This window comes from Anser brachyrhynchus (genome assembly GCF_964034855.1).
Source record: "Anser brachyrhynchus genome assembly, chromosome: 3".
Taxonomy (NCBI): Eukaryota; Metazoa; Chordata; class Aves; order Anseriformes; family Anatidae; genus Anser; species Anser brachyrhynchus.
Window position 1 is genome coordinate 59021276 of NC_137696.1, and position 17768 is coordinate 59039043.

A 17768-nucleotide genomic window follows, 5' to 3' on the forward strand; every position below is an offset into this window, starting at 1 on the left:
AAAAATCAAATATATTTATGAAACATATTGAAGGAACCCAACAAAAAAAGGCTAATGCCCTTTTTAGCTTGCCTCTCAAAATACAGTACAAATTTTATAACTTTAGCAGGTTTAGTAAATCATGTAATAGATCTTTCTCAATATTTAAAGTGGATGTAATAATGCAGAAAGGTTAAAAAAATAGTGCCGTAAAATGAAAATATTCAGTTATTGCAGGACAGCTCCATTCTGCATCTCAAGTTACACCTGATGGCTTCATCACAGTGTTTAAGCACTACCTGCAGAAGACCTCAGGGATGCTGGAGGAGCAGTTCAGTCCTCAAGCCTATTTAGTGTTTTTTTGTTTTTGTTTGTTTGTTTGTTTGTTTTTTGTTTTGTTTTGTTTTTGTGTGTGTGTGTGTGTTTGTTTTTTTTCTCTCTGACAAGTACTCCAGTGGGGTGACCTGTAGAGCTGTGAATAATTTGTGTAGCATATTAGATCAGAGGTCCCTGAAACCCTTGACACAATCAGCCAACATCAATGACTTCATATCATGCACGCAAGCAGTTACTATAACTCAAAGGTGAACGATTCCTGTTTTAAAAGACTGCAATTATACAGTTCCTGGCAAAGGTCTTGGAGTGAGGACCAATTTAAATGCAGTGAATGCAGGGAAAAAAATACAAAGACAAATAGTGACAGTAGATCACAGCCTGAAACCCTTTGATTTTATACTTACATTTCTTTTCAGCCTAATCCCCATGACAACCATCATTAACACATCCTGTAAAACTGTATTTCAACATTACTTTGAAAACCAACCGAGCTATCCAAAAGGCCTAACAAGACAGAGGCTTTTAGCCCTCTGTCCCTTTCCAGACAACATTATTCACATAGCTGCAACAAGCACAGTATGAGCCAGAAGCCCAGGATTATACATGCCGATCTTCCCCCTGAACCCCTCTTCATATGCAGAAGTACTGATTCCCTCAAAGGTTTCGGTATGAGGGGGCAGGAAAGAACTAAAACCGGTAAAGGGTATGGCAGGATCACACACTGTCCTCTTCAACATATTTTCAAGACACATGACTAAGGAGAACAGTAGTGAAAAGAGGGAAGCAAACATTAAGAGAGAACAACTCTCCAAAGAGTTTGGTATCCCGAATGAACTCAGAAAGTCTGACTGCTCAAATTCATTTTCTGAAATTTTCTCTATTGCCATTGCAAAACCAACCTCTTCCCACCCCCCACCCCCACCCCCACTTCAAACAGCTTTCCCTCCCCAGACTGGGGGAATGTCCGTGCTACAAAAAAAGTTTCCCTGCCTCATATGATATCCGTGTGTCACAACAAGAGTAAGTACATATGGGAAGATGTTTCAGCGCAGTCTGTCCAAATGTGCTGAGACCACAGGTGCCCTAACTTTTGTCTCTCAATACTTCAGCTAGCCACTCAAAAGCTAATTTGGATTTGATTATCTGTTCATGCTTGCTTTCAGTAGGTGAGAAGCTTGACTGCTAAGGTGTCTGATTGCTGGCCATTCTCAGTATTTTATTATTTTTCCTTTTGATCTGTTACTTTCACAAGGCATTTTACATTAAACTGAAGGAACAATTGTCTGCAAATGTCAACCGGAGAGTCCTACATTGCCTCCTCCAATATGCCTGGTGTGAAAGACCCAGAACTGGAGTGACCTGAAGGCAAATTAAACCTGAGCAACAGAAACTCCGAGAGCTTTGGAGGCAGCCTCAAGACAGACTTCACTGAGAACGTGATGTCAGCTGAGGTTACCTACCCAAATTCGGGATAATGCGCATTCGGTTACAAATTCCACCCACTCCTTATTTTCTCCAGCTCTGCTAGAAAAAAAAAGGTTAGGTCCAGCACCCTGTTGCTATGTTACAGTTGCCAATGTCTGGCTGACTGCATTTTCTACACGGCCACTAACAAAACATACTTTTTTCTCACAAGAACGAAACCAGTCAGGCAGAGCTACAAGCAGTCAGCATAACCCAGTTCATTTGACCTCGGCCCCCGTCCTCCATCACTGCCTTTCACTTCAGCCTCTAAGAAGCCCATCATGGGACATCTCAAGTGTGGGAGAGGCAAGGCTCCTTCTCCTTCAACACACACACAAACTCTATTGTCATGTTGGATGCCCTGTTGTGACCAAGGATTAATGCCACTGAAGATGGAAGTATTAAAGCCAGGCCACGTGCAGAAGTAAAAAGAAATATCAAGTAAGCCAGTGAATATGTTACTGATATTTTTTCTTCCTAAATACCAAGGTGAAGATATCTGTGAAAATACAATTGGTCAAATCCATCTCAGATGTAACTCCAGGGGTGGTACTAAACATGTTTCTGGTCTCATCATTTTAAGCAAGCATATTTTAGCAAAGGACACCTCCCCTCCTTTCAACACCCTATAGTTATTGTGATTCTGAAAATGTTACCTGAATCTAAATTTATGCAGAAGTTGTACTCTAAGTTGTCCAAAGAAACTTCAGATTTTTAACATAAAATAGTGTAGAGGAGTCAGCAGAAGTTGAAAGCAAAGAGGCTCTACCAGCTAGCACGTTTACGAGAAGTACTGTGATAGGTGAGAAGTCAGGACGGATATAAGCCAGAAGTATTTTGAAGCTGTATGAGCTCTTTAGAATATATGAAATGAATCTGAATGAGACTGCTACCTGTTCTTCAACCTTGTTTATTTTGGGGCAGTCAATGACAATAGGAAAGGAGGCATGGACTAAAATGACAAGCTCATTCACATGGCAAATGCTGTATAGGAGCATTGGGATCTGTATGACCATGGTTTCTCTGAATCCTGAGAGAGGACTTTAGCCAGACCACTCAAGTAAAGGAAGCGGACAACTTTGCACCTTCTCTCCTCCCCCCCTTCATCCCCCCCCCCACATTCTCCAGAATGCAAAATTTCCCTTATCTTGCCTCATTTTGTTTCTTCTCAGGTTGATTACTCCTCAGAATAATTTCTTTCCAACAATTCTCATGTCTAAAATGCCCGCTAGCCATCCAGCTCACTTTTCTTAACAGTGCTTGGCCAGAGGAACAACTACAAGCAGTGGTTTAGAATGGTCAATGGATTTGCAGGATATTAACGCCACTGAGGAGTATCTACCAGACCAAGCCTTTCAAGCAAATTACAGCAAGCATTGAAAAAACACTCTTTTTTTTTCCTCCTATTTTTCTACTCTTCTTAATTCTTTTCTCACTTTTTATGTGTGTATTTAACTTGGTTTTGAAAGGAAGCTAAATCAGGCTACCACAACCCCACGAAAAAAATAACAATCCATGACCAGCACAGTTGTTTTCATTTTTGCCTAAAAAAGAATATCTAATATCATTTTTAAAAGTCATTTAAGAAAGGTCTGTTAAAGTTTTTATCATGTTAAAATCATAGCTGAAGAGAAAATGGTAAACAAACTCTTTATCAGAACAAAGATTTGTTTCATAGAATCATAGAACAGTTTGAGTTGTAAGAGACCTTAAAGACCACGCAGTTCCAACTCCCCCACCATGGGCAGGGACCACTAGACCAGATTGCTCAAAGCCCCATTTAACCTGGTCTTGAATATTTCCAGGGATGGGGCATCCACAGCTTCTCTGGGCAAGTTATTCCAGTGCTTCACCTCCCTCAGAGTAAGGAATTTCCTCCTTATATCTAATCTAAATCTACTCACACCTACTCTCTTTTAATTTAAAACCATTACTCTTTGTTGTATCACTACAATCACTGACAGAGTCCATTGCCCCATAGGTAAATTTGTTTAATTTATATTTTAATATTTTTTTATTTTTTTTAATTTTATTTGTAACTTGAAGGAGACAGCAAGAGCTTTAACAAGGATTATTGCAATAAAAATAATCCCGTGAAAAAAATCCAAATTGTATTGAATTTATTCAAATGCTCTAATAATTAAGACAGTTCTGTTTTTTTAATCTTTCATCCTTTGCTGGGCTTGAGACATCCTGATTTCCACAGCAACACATTTGCATTTAGGAATCCTGATGACCATTTGCAATTCCACACTGAATCTGTTCAGTTTCACCTGATGTTGTTGTTAGCATCCCCTAATGTTCTGCATGCGCCAGTTCTGGGCTTTGCCAGCATCATTATAATACAACAGAAGCTTTCTTAGAAATAGCAGTGCAAGAGAGTAAAGGGAATAACTATGTTAGAATCTTCCTAGGACACGCAAGACACTCTCTCTGCTGTAGCAACAGCCTGTAATAAAAATCAGCTGTTCCCTAGGAACCGTTGGCTCTTTACACTCAGCCATAACCTTCCATTAAAAACCCAGGTAGCACATCTGCAGAGTGAAGTTGCCAGATGCAGAGCACAGTGATCTACAAAGGGGATTCCAGGGTTACTCTGAATTTCTCACTATGATTTCTGTCCCCCTTTTCAGTTTTTACTTCCTAGTTTTTTCAATTGATTACATAAATCCAGGACCTGCTGTTCTTTGTCTCGGAGTATTTCCCACTCACACTGTAAGTGGAGTAGGCTATTTGGGTTGGATTGTCAGGAAGAGGAATGCTATCTATGCCAGCTGTCCTGAGGAAAGCTCATCCCCTGAACAGAAAGCTGGACCTTGAATTCAAAACACTGTGTCCTCTTGCAAATTTGACTTTCTGCATTGACTCATCAGAGCAGGAAGTTAAAAATCAGCAGAACGTGAGAGACTTTAATCACAATGCTATGGATGAGACATCAGCCAAACAAGGAATAAAATCATCACAAAGTGCCAGTGCACATACCTGGAATCCTACCATTTCAAACAGGGGAAAAAAAGAAAGAAAAAAAAGGGGGGGGGGGGGGGGGGGGGGAGGGAGAGGGAAGAGAGGCAAACAAAACTAAACAAATAAACAGATAAATCTTAGTGTGGAAGGGAATGAAGAAAGAAGCAGGAGAGAGACTTCTAAAATTTTAGCAAATTAGAAGCGAGGAAGCAGTACTGCTTCAAGCCTTGATAGCAAACTGCCTGACCCAGGAAAACCTTTACCAGATTCAAATGCCAGCAGAGCCTGTGAAGAGCAGCTCTTCAAAGGGCAGAGCAGACTGCAAGTTAACATTTCACAAGTACTTACTGAACTAGAAAACACAGTTTTCTGCATGTTTCACATTCAAATAGACACTTTCCAAATTACAAGAAATGTCAGGGCTGAGAAATAAAGCCAGTCATTAGTACTTCTCCAGGGTGCATTTAAACTGTGACCCCAGCTCCCCTAGTCTCGGTCCCAGCAAATGCCATTCATCCATCCCTGGGGCTGGATGGACGCTGTACTCACCAGCTGACTGCTGTACCAATAGAGCGATGACTCCTTCAGCACGCACCAGAACTTTTTCCATTTGTTGCCAATGAAAGCTCCTTTTTCCTTCTTTTTGTACAGCCATCCTTGGCAATCGGCTTGCCCCAGCTCCTTACATGATATCCTCCGTCGGCTCATTGTGAAGAACCCTGTGCCATTAAAAATACAGTGTTCTGCTTGTTTAAAAGTACATTACCAGGAAAGATGTTGCTGTCAATTAAAGATATCAACCTTACTTAGCGATCTTAACAAGTCATCCAAGCATATCTTAAAATATACTTAGAACTCACTCCGTTTTGTAACGGCTGTGACAGTAACACATGCCTTTGAAAGCCATTCTCATGTGCAGAAACAAAATAGTAAGCTATAGATAATGCAGATACTAATTATCATTTAGATAACCATACACAAGATTATTTTGTGAATTAAAAATATATCCTTGAATCCTTTTAAGAGAAGCATGCATATATTCCTCTTCACATAGCTGCACTGAAAAACAATACATCTATTTAAGTCAGCTAGGGAAAACTATTATGCCAAGTACATGAAAACCGTCAGTGTGTGTGTGTGCATGCATCTGATTCTACCTCACTGATTTCCAGCTTTGAAACAATTAACATACCACAAGGATTTAGTCCAAAAGAACAGCACGTTGTCATTTTTTTCAGAATTGCTTCAAGAAACAGTGGAGTTAAAAAGCAGCCTTCCACCAGCTGAGCAGCAGTATAAAATCCTCACCCTCCCAAGATCAAGACATACTAAGAAAATAACAAAAGAGAAAGAGAAAAGAAAAAAAAATATCTCATTACCTTGACTTTTCTTTTTTGTCTTCTGACGCAAAGGAACCTGTAAGAAATGCAGGAAGGAAAGAAAAGAGGAAATTTCAGATTGTGTTGCAACATTTGTCTAGAAAGGGGAGGGGGAAGCTAGAGAAGGACGTGGTGGTGATGCTGGTGGTATATGCAGGATGGAAATGCATAACCCACTCACTGCTGAAGGGACGTTAGTAGCCGAAGCATAAAACGTGTTAATTAGAATTGATGTATGTGGAGTTGAACCAGGGCAAATCTAACTATTATACATGTGCCTGTCTACTAGTGCTTCCTGTTTCACACCCACAGGCAGCTTCTACTTTGCTTCCCTGAATCGTATTCTGTGTTCAGAGTTAAAAAATAAAAGTTAGAAATCCAACATTTTAATGCTTCCATGAGGGGGATTTACAAACATAGGGTGATTAAAATGCATGGCAGGTGTTTTATTGTCCTTTAGCATATTCTAAGCACCCCTATCCCTGAAAAAAGAAAAAAATAATTTTCTGCTCTTTTTTTTTTTTTTTTTTTTTTAGTACGGAAGAACATAGTTCCCCCCTACATAAGTAAGAGTTTCATACTTTTAAAGAAAGGTAAATAAATCACACAAGCTTGGAAGATTATCCAAACTCTAAGATATAAAAATACCAGAAGTTTGCCATGCCATACATAAGAATTTTGAGTCTCTGAAAAAATAACATAATTGAATTATATTTTTATTATCAGTGTGCATATTTCATCCCACGTAAACACACAGAAAATGAAAGTAAAACAGAAGACCAGAGACTGAGAAAGAGGTCATCAGAAATATAAGGTCTGGGTTTTAGAGTAAATCCTCCACAGGCAGGCTGGCTGGCTGTGGACAAAGCACTTTACTTCTCTTGGCCTCAACCTTTTCATCTCTAGCATGGGAACAAAAACATTCACCCTCTATTTTTTAGGAAGATTTTGAAACCTCCAGATGACAAAGGCTGGATAAGGTGATGTATGGTTTAATATGCTTGGCCACAATGTTGCTATGCAAAGCTGGTAACTACCTGATCCGCTGCAGAGCTACGCTAGAAACATTACTAATGCAGTCTCCGGACCTAACAGGCAGCTTTGGAGGAAAACAAAACCCCTTTTCATGTTCTTCTTGAAGGATTTGATGCCTCTTCTCACAGGTAAATTAAAGGTGAGTAAAGCTACACCATCTGGAAACAATAACACAAGAAACCACTGCCACCAGTACTTACAAGAGCTGAAGCATTCTCTAGCCAGTTATCCTTGCAGCATATATCGGAGTGCAGAACTGCATATCGTAACTCTTGGGCTTATCTTGTGCTTATCTGAGATGACCTGAGCAACACATTTGTGGGTGGCTTTACCAGGAATGAATAATCCCAGATTCCTGCTTAATCATCATGTATTCTTCCCCTCTCTACACCATATTTTTTTTAATTGTACCACAGCCTCTCAGTCTCCCTGACTATTCTCCATGACAACAGACAAAGAAAAGCAATGAGAAAACATATCAGCTATACTGACGCTCCAAGATTTCCCAGTCCTGTACAGGCCACCTTTCATGTCTTCATTCCAAAGAAAGTAACACCCTATTTAGGACACATGGAAATAACAGACAGCCACAGCGAAGCAATGGGTCATGCAATCACACTCATTATTTTCCTTCAGTGCTACCAAAGTGGTGTTAAGGAAAGCAAATTTGAGTCAGCTACCCATAAGCAAGAACTGCAAAGCAGGGTGATAGTGCATCTTTGCCATGATACTGCGGTGGGGTCATTTCATCTTTACCCAGCATAAAATTGTACAATGACAAGAGCAACACTAACACAGGATGTGGCTCTCTGTAAACAGCTGAGGAAGAAGTAGATCTTTCCGCTAACCTTATTGATGATCAACATAGCATCTATGGCCTATGGCTCATCTGTCAAGAGAGGGTTAATATCCATATTACCTAAATTATCTGTTAGGGCCTGCTCTATATACAGACTGAGGTGGGAACTGATTACCCAGTAAGAGCTTGGGGTAGCAAAAGGAATTCACAAATGTGCATTTATTATTCAGTAGCAATGATTGTTTCCTGCTGCAGGTTGACAGGGGTGATGGATCTCTATATCTTCATATTTCATTGGAGGAGTTGGGAAACTAATCAGGGAAGGAAGGGTAGTTTCCCAAGCCAGCATTACATTTAGTTTGCCTGGATAAAATCAGTGATGAATCCACAATAAAATTGTCACTGAGTGAGATTTCATGAATTAAGTTACATTTCAGTTTTTCTTTTCCAGGATTCCTGAAAGCTGACAAATTTCATCGAATTAATTCTCAACCAGGAATTCAACAACTTTTAAATGTTTCTAGTGCTGCAGAGAAGCCCAGTGTCAACCCATAAAAAATAATTTGTTTGTTCTTCACAAGAAAACCTTCTAGTAACAGAATACATCAATGGAATATGCCAAGAAAACCAGGGTTGTTCAACAAATTGGTTTCCCAAATTTTGCAGATCTTTGAAAAAACAAAATAAACCTCTTTCCCCACAGCACCAGTGTTTGTAGTCAGATATTTTATGAAATTATTTAATTAAAAAAGAAAAAAAACGAGACTGTTTTCATCTTAAAACAATAGAAAAATCTATATTTGCTTTAATCTACCATAAAATTCATGTACTGCCTCAGCAGCAGGATTTCAGTTCAGTTTTCCACAAGAATATAACACTTTAACACATCTCCAATTGTAAATCTTTCCTCAAAAAGTAAATTTAAGTTTCCTCCTCTGAAAACTGGCTTATGCGAGTCGGAAATCTTTCATTTCATTTAACCTGGATGAATGCTGATTAAGAGATACTTTTAATTTTCAGTCCTAGCAGACTACAGCACCAGTGCAGAACAAACAGAAAAGTCTGACTGTGGAAGGCAGTTATTACCAGTAAAACCAATGGTACTGACCAGGGGCATAACAGCGGTTTCAGATGTGAACATATCATAACTACTACACATAGTCACTGGAACAACCTGAAAGTGAACAAAATGTTCAGTTTGGCTCATACTTTTCTATTATTCTGATAATGGTGAATGTTCCTCTGTAAAGACAAATTTCCTGATGTGTATTTCAATATCACAGGTTCAATTAGGAAAAATAAAATTAAGAAAAAAAATATTTCTAGCTCCAGGGAAAATCTGAGGACAACAATCCTCAGAAGAGTCTGAAATAAATGCAAAACATCACAGCTATTTGTAACTTTAGAAGGGTCATAATTTTTCTGTGAGGCTGGCAATGCAGGCTAGCTTTTCATCTTTTTGGGGGGGAGGTTTTGTTTGTTCATCTGTTTAGTGAGATCTAAGGGTTGAACAGGATGGGATAGTGATGCTGCATGAAAACACAGGCTTCAAGCTTGCTGTCCATTGCTCCTCCACTTGGCAAATACAACCGTGGGCCAGCTGCAAAGGGAGCTGTACAACTGAGCGTTGTTCACAACCACTTCTGTGCCAGGCTGGCTCCACGGATAAGCAAAAACGAACAAGAGAAGTGATATCTTCAGTGAGAGACTTCCGTCAGCTTAGAGATCCCATGTTTGATTTAAAAACATATAGCAGGGGTGCTACAAATTTCCAGCCTCCCTTTCAAATGGGTGGCCTTGAGCAATTATTGCTGGGAATGAAATCTATTTGGGCAGCATCCCTCTGGAGAGCTGCCAAGAAGCAGTCGAGTTTGTCTTTGGGATGTTTCTGCCTAGAGTCCAGGTGTACTGCAGCCTGCAAATGCTCCCGAAGGAAGAAGCGGGGCAAAATAGGTGTATGAGGCTCTCTGAGGGGGAAGGAAAAGTTTGTTCTACAAGCAAAAGCAGTCATTGCTCTACTGCTGAAGACCAGGCTTCATGTCTCCTGAAGTTTAACTCACAATTCATGAGTTTGAGGTGGTACCAAAGGCTATAATCATCAGTTTGTCTTCTACAGAGCTGTATTTTCCTAAAACCTCAAGGACTAGACAGATGTGTGTCTAAGAAAAGTCCTTTGCTAAGCTCCTGTATCCTAAATTACTCTTTTCTCATCCTTTGAAGAGTAGCTCTTGGAAGTGATGGGACCCCTGGCTTTGGGTCCATACAACAGATTCAGTTTCATCCCAAGAATAGAATATGGGGAAGCCTGTAAGTGTCTCACCACTTGGCCTGACCCATGAGCAAGATCTTTGGATATTGATGCTGTCCTCAGTCTTCTATGATCTCTTCAACTAATCAGTAACTGTGCCATAACTTCAGATATACTTACGAGAGCATTGCCATCAGCTTCCATGAATGGTTTCAAAGTTTAGAGGGAAAGCTGTAAAAAGAGAAAGTTTTGTTTGCTTGAGTTCTGCATTATATTTTCATAAATTAGTCCTGACAATAGATGAAAAAAAAGTGTTAATGTGATTTGACTTGCCAACTTCACCCTCCCATCTCCTTCCACCCTCTCAAAAAAATATCTTTTCCAAAGGTAATGCCATATTATGTGAAAAGATTTTACTGATGTAGAAGGCAATTATTGATAAGGAGTACTAACTCAAAGCTATCCAATTCTTTTCTATGAAATAAACACATTAAAACTCACAGATATGGTTGGTGAGGGTACTTTTTGTTTGTTTGCTTTCAGAGTTTTTCTGTTTGGTTTGTTGGGTTATCGCTTTGTATTAGAAATGAATAGAGAATAAATAAGTAAATCCTGAGGTGTCATTTTTTTCCCCCTACTGTGAAAGAAATCAATAGGATTTTTATTCCCACTAAGATGAAGTTATTTCCACTCAGCTAAGATATTCCCAGTGTTTTCTGAGTGTTCTAATCAGCTCATTTGCTCCCCTCTCCTGAGCACAATGAGATTTCATAGCTGACTACCCTATAATGAATTACACTCTTCCCTTTTTGGAGAGCAAAAATTGTACAGTCTGATAACATATGGTAGGAATTATATCCCAAGGATATCCAAAACCACTAGTTACCCATTTATGTAATTTCATGCAGTATACACAACCAATAGTCAACTCCTTACATGATTTTCCTTGGGCTGGTAGAATGAACACATAACAAAAGAATCTGTGCAGTACAGAAGGTAAAGGAAAACATACCGACTTTGTAATGCCTACAATGTTCCTATGAACTCCTCATCTCTTTATGTATGAAAGAATCACTCAGTGAAATGGGAGAGAACACAAGACTGCTGAAGTGAGCAAGATAGGATTTCCGGAAATAGAGCCACACTTCAGAAGAATTTCTAACAAGAACTTTTTCCTGTTACTAAAACAAGTAATTTAAGATATGTGGCATTCCTCATACATAATATTTGTTTCATTTTGAAAATAAAGTCTTAGAAAATAAAAACCCACCTACTGGTTTCCAGCAATTTCAAACCAAAAATAGAAATGCAAACAAAAACATATTTTTCTGGCTCCCAACTGCTTCTGTTCAAAAATAGAAGGAAGCACTTTCTAAAAGTGGCTCAAATTGAAGTAATATAAAGATGAGGAGAGATGTTATAGCAAATAATTTCAAGGATGTTTAGAAATAATAGCTAGTGTAAACAAGCAGAGGAAACACCTTTAGTTATACAAGCAAATTAACATCAAGCTTCAAATGCTGAGCCAAAAAGCAAGGAAATAACAGACCAAATTATAGTAATTATTGTGACATCTGGCCTTTTTTCCTGTCAGTTCTCCATTTCATGCATGCTTTGGGGTTTTTAGGGGGGTGGGGTGTAATTTTACAAACTGCACAGATCTGAATTAGCCACTATGCAAGGAGAAGCATTAGTTAATTGGCAAGGAAACATTTCCGCCTGTGTGATTTGTGCCAAAGGAGTTGGAGTGGCTTTCAGCAGATCCTTCTCAGTGACTTTAACTCAAATTTTTGTTTAGTTTCCAGAAACTGGCTAAGCAGTCTTTGAGCCAGCATCTAATTTTCAAAAGCAGCATTGACTTCTGTCTCATTCTAGTTAAGTGTAAAATTTATTATTCCCTGTGTATGGAAAGCTGTAAAAATACATTCACTGCAGACTGGCTCTCATACAGATAAACTGAGTTTATTTCTCCTAAGTAAACCCAACCTGAGTGAGATTAGTTGCACTGTGAAACAATGTTAAGATTTTTATGCCTACTCAAGTGTACTCAACTGTTGCAAAACCAACATTTCGGAAGGGCATGACCTGTTTATCTCTGCACTGCAGTAAAATAAGTGTTTCCTTTCAATTCTTCACAGCCGTACAATAGGACAAGTCTATCCTTTCTGAGCAGACAGACAAAATAGGAGCTGGATAAATACAGCCTCTCATGTAGAGTTATTCTATAACCACCCTATTGGATATTGGTATAGACAAACCTACCAGGGTTGTCTCTGGCAACTGTAACCCCCCGCCCCAAATATTCCCCTCCCCACACTGCAGTTAGGATCCCCTGCCGAGCCGTGTCTATCCCATGCCATGTGTGTGACATGAGGTGGTCACACCATTCCACGGGCTCCACAGTAGCCCAGGAGCACACCCACAGCTGGTGCTTTGGCTGGCAGAAGAGCTTTCCAGCCCATGAAGGCTACATCTGAGCTCTGGAGCTTGACAAGCCAGTGAAAGGTTAGTAGGAGACAACACCTGAGTTCATACTGCCAGGAGGGTGTCCTGATTCCTAACTGGAACAGCTACAGCAGGAGAACACATGTCCCAGACCATCTCATTTCATAGCTCACTTTACAGACTAAAGACGGGAACGTGCATATCCTTGCTCTCATTCAGATAGACTTTGAATTTGAAGCAGGGTCTCACTTCCTAAACATCAGGATGAGGATGTGGCTTTCCAGCCCTCCCCACAACCTTCTGCATTAGCAGCGAGATAAGATATGGGAAAAGGAGAGGAAAACCCTCCGGTCTACAGATGGAGGCACTCACACCGAAAATGTACACCAGGATTGCAGTCTGCTATGGTGGATGTTCAATTCTCTAAAACTGGAAAATGGGATAAAACAAAGAGAGAGGGAAAATAAAATACAGTGGAACCTCTCCCAGTTCAAATGGCTTTATAAAGGAGAGAACAAACTTTAATCTCTCAAATCCTGGAATATAAACTACAACAAATGTATTGGATAAAAGCAAATGAGATGGTTTTAGATTACCAGTTTGTAAACCTATATTTATTTGCCTTTTCTTAGAGGTGTCAAAACCAACTCATTTAATTTCAGTCTGAATCGAATAATTATGTCAAAAGTGGTTTCAGGTATAAGATTTCCAATTCAAATTTCTGAGGTTTTTGTTTTGCTATGTTTTGATTTAACAACTGAACTATAAACATCACTTTGCATATCTTTATTTATTTGTACCGCTTCACTCCTGTTCTTTCAAGAATAATTAACAAGTAGATACATGAGTAATGGCTGATGCAACAAATGTGGAAACACGGCAAGTGACTTATCAGAAATATCTTGCAATCATTTCCATTTGACTGCATCATCTCTTCTGAAATAAATAGAAATATCTCTGTTAAAGATCAAAGGTAATGTTAAAGGTGGGGGGTGGTGGGAGTCAATGATTTTCATTGGAAAATATATATATCTTAATCCATTAATAATAATACTCTTGTGGAAGTCAAAATCTACGTGGCCTGACACTGTCATACTGGTTGCAATGACATTAGTATAAGCCTGCCACACATGCCTTCCAAGCATCCCTCAGATGCCATCCAAAGTGGGCATATGCCTTCTGCTTCTGAGCAAAATATTTGAGATATGCGACATGACTCAAATCATTTGTATTGCAGAAACACCCATAATGTGTGTAGCTCAGATCCTGTTCAGATGGCATTGACACAAACTATTCAAAAAATTTCTGTTTTACCAAGTACCAAGTCAAGGCTGTAAGACAACCTGGAAAAGAAACTCTTTGCCTTCCTTCTGTCTCCATTCCTCATATTGGTCACCAGCTTTGACATCTCAGTTGGCTTTCTGTTGTGCGCCACTATCTGCACTTCAATGGGCAATGAATTGACAGGCAATATGAAATTAGCAATAGGGTTACAAAAATTTGCCTAGAAAAATCAATGATTACTTAATCACAGATCGCACTTGCAAGCATTAGGAATAGCATTGCCCCACATAATAGCAGTGCTCGAAGCATTGTCCTGTGTCAAGGAGACAGCCTTATATAACAGTCCTAAATTATCCCATTACCTCTAACTGGGGTTGTTGTAATAATGCAGGGGAAAAAATAATCACAGTGATTATAAGCTAATAATTGTCCTTTGGGTTTCCAAATATCAATTTAATCTGACAGAATCTTACCATTAGCTACTAATTAATCAGATCTGGTCAGTTATTTAACTGGTTAATTAACTACCTAAATCAACTGTCCTACTCGTACAATTTGATTCGTGACCTGCAGATTTTCTCTCATTTGCTGTCTCACCAGGAAAGCCAGGTAGTGAGCTGGTGCTGTGCCATGGGGCAATGACAAACAGACATGGATGCTCTTTTCACACAAGCTCATGGACCATGTCACCCCAGTTATGTTCCACTCCCCTTGGTCTCCATTACTCCACATTCCCAAATGCAGATAAAATTCACCACTGAGATTGAAAACAAGTCTATTAAAGTACAAACATTAAAATATAAGTCATAATTGCCAGAGAGTAACTTCAGCTTTGGCCACAATGGATAAATTTAACCATACTAAATAGAAATTAGCCTTTGAATAGCCACAAGAATTCTTATAGCAGGCCTAGCAGCAAGAAAATCCATCTGCCACATTATAACCCCATCAGTTATAACCTTATTTTCAAAGGCATTTGAAACAATTCAATCCCCTCACCTGCAAGCAATTCAAAAAGACAACTTCTGGCTCTGTTTGGGAGAGGGCCAGGAAAAACTGGAACAAAGTTCACTGCTCCCGCCTCGGAGACAGAAAGGGTCTGGAGACATCGCTCTGCTGGGATCGCGGCCAGGGAGTCAGTCCAGCCAGGTCCAGCCAGGGAGCCCAGGAGTGGCGGGTGACAGGCGCCGACAGCTCCACGAAAGCAGCTGCAGGAGCCGACGCTCCCTGCCTTCCGGAGGAGAGCGGCTGGAAAGAAAGGAAAGGTTCAACAGAAGAGAGATGCTCCAGCTGCCTCTGGGGCCTCAATGGCAAAAATAAAAAAATAATTAAAAAAAAAAAGAGAGAGAGAGAGAGAACTCAAAATGGTGTGCTTAGCTAAGTGCTTCTCCTCCAAACTTGAATTTACACGCAGACTCCTCATAGTGTTGTGCTGATTCTTAGTGCTGTTCTGCTCCTTGAAGGCCAACAAAATCCCAAGTTAAAAGTGGGAATTTTGCAAAAACCTCAAGTACAATGCTGGAATTACCGCGGCCTCCTAGTTGTCTCTTTCACTGTGGCAGGCAAATAAAAGCAAGCAAAGATGAGAAGGTGGCTGCAGAAATGGATGAAAAGTCAGCGCAGTTAGGGGGAAAAGAAACACTTCAGATCTAGGGGAGCACTTCCCGGGTGTTTTACTGTGTTCCAAAGATGCACGATTCCCTGTTAGCCCAGAAAATGAAACATAGAGAGGAGGCCTAGGAAAAGAAGAAGTCCAGAGACTATAGACCCTTCTGAGATACTGGTCTAAAGGAAAGTAAGCAATAGCTCTCTTTCTGAATAGGACAAGACTCAGACGTCCAAAGAAAAAAGAAAATGTATTTTCATCCAAATGAACCAAATCTTCTAAAACAAAGTTAATTTAAAAAAAAGAAAATCTTCCAAGTGGAGCTGACCAGTTCCCTTGGGCTCCCCTACATCCTTCACCATCCTTCCACCAGGGACAGGCAGGGAGGCTGCCTGGCACACCCTGCCTTCCACCTCTGCCCCACGCCACCCCAAGGACAAACCATCTTTGGGGACCTCCCCCAAACACACAGAGTGGGACTTTCCTATTTGGAGAACCTTTAATTCCAGCAGCAACACCACCCCTCAGTCACCATGGGAATGTAAACCAGCCTTGGAGAGGAGCACTGGGGAGGGCATCTGCAGCTGCTCCTGCCATGATGCTCTGCAGGACTTCCTGGGAAAGGCATAGCCCCTCTCAGGTACTGGCAGAGCCAGCGCGTGGGCAGCCAGCCACCCTCAGCTAGTTTTCTGATTTAAGGTCGTGAAGCTAAGACTAGAGCATAAGCCAACCAGCCCATCCTATGCTTAGAGCTGTCCTCTCTCCAGGTACTGTGAATGGAGTTTTCTCCTATGCCCAAAACTCAGAGAGCTACCTGAGCAATATGACCCACCCTGACAAGAGGTGCAATGAGGACATTCAGTCCTGTTACGGCTGCCCACAACTGCAGTGCAGTACATCAGGATAACAGGAGCACACTTTTGGCTCCTGTGTTTAAGAACAAAAGGCCACAGAAAGTTGCTACTATTTGCACTCTCTGAGTATTATGTGTGAATTCTCTCCTCCTTCCTTCCACCCAGGCAATGTTCACTACATTGACAGCTCTACACAAAAGGCCAGCATTCACTTTTCCAGAGAAACATCGAGAAAATAGCTTTTAAAAAGTAAAGCAAAATAACTATGCTGATGATTAGCAAGAATGAAGCAAGAAAGAAACAGCTGGGAGAGTTGCTGTTTCTTCCATCACAGATTTCCACTCAATGTTCAAAGTTCACCAAAAACAGAGTTCTTAAGAGTCCTGTTTGATTTTTCATTAAACAGTCAGGAGCATAGGAGAATTTATGTTCCTTCCAACCTTCACAGTACACCAAGAACGCACATGGTACGCAAGTCTCACCACTGCAATACTTGGCTGCACCAGCCCTTTTTTACTTTATGTTTGCAATGAGCAAGAGGAAAAAGCCTGCTACATCACACGAGAAGATCACAGTAAGAAATATCTGCTAGAAGATATTCTCCCACCACCATGAGAAAGGGTTTTGTCCAAGACGGGTAGCGTAACCAACTAGCCCTGGGAACTGAAATAAAATTTACAAAAAAAAAACTATTGCTGGTTGCAGAAGATTGATACAACGCTTTTCTGCAGCCATCAGCACCTTTAGCATACAGGATTTACTATGATTCTTGTTTTTAAAACACTATAGCCTTTGCCAAAACATCTGCACACAGAAATAAATCATTAAAAATGACAATTTGCTACTCCTGCAAATGTAGATTCTGACTACATTAGACACTTGCTTTTTGAAACTTACAAAAGTGAGTTACTCCTTTCCTGAGGGGTTGTCTTCATCATAGTAAAATCTGGAAGCAAAGCATCAAGCATTTTTCTAAAGGGGAAGGTAATGTGGCAAAACTATTTACACCAAACTAAAAAATGAACTTGCTCTTTCACAAGAACAATTTTCATGTTTTCTCAGAAGACCTGGACTTTTTGATGTCATAAGCTGTATTTCATGAAACATTTTCCGTCTAAATTCCACCTTGCTGTGTCTGTCCCAATATTTTGGGACAAGTCTCTATCTCTCTCCTTCTAAGGAGAGATTCTCTCTCTCTGTTTTTCTAATGAACTAGTCCCCTGCTGTTTATATCCTTTTATATTTGGATCTGTATATTCTAATGTAAAGTACCTCCATTTTTAACCTAATTCCTATGCATATATCTTTCAAGTTTTATGGAAGAAAAGTAAATAGCCAAAATAACTACCAGACTATTCAGTGATAACAAATTTTA

At 40.0% G+C, this 17768-nt stretch overlaps 1 protein-coding gene across 14 annotated transcripts in view; it reads right to left on the reverse strand.

The window, feature by feature from the left end:
- IPCEF1 (interaction protein for cytohesin exchange factors 1) overlaps positions 1-17768 on the reverse strand; it is an 88694-nt gene that overhangs the window by 34382 nt on the left and 36544 nt on the right. For 4 of the 14 annotated variants that reach the window (XM_080585259.1, XM_080585265.1, XM_080585267.1 and 1 more), the window contains exons 2-6: positions 14933-15181; positions 10385-10435; positions 9065-9130; positions 6123-6159; positions 5293-5462 (exon numbers count right to left, since the gene is read on the reverse strand). In XM_080585259.1, coding sequence (XP_080441385.1) covers positions 5293-5462; positions 6123-6159; positions 9065-9130; positions 10385-10408 — 297 coding nt within the window. In that variant the 5' untranslated portion in view covers positions 10409-10435; positions 14933-15181. Of the gene's footprint in view, positions 1-5292; positions 5463-5935; positions 6082-6122; positions 6160-6303; positions 6396-7357; positions 7827-9064; positions 9131-10384; positions 10436-14932; positions 15182-17768 lie in introns of those variants that run through there. The other 10 variants (XM_080585272.1, XM_080585260.1, XM_080585271.1 and 7 more) reach the window with 7 other exon arrangements.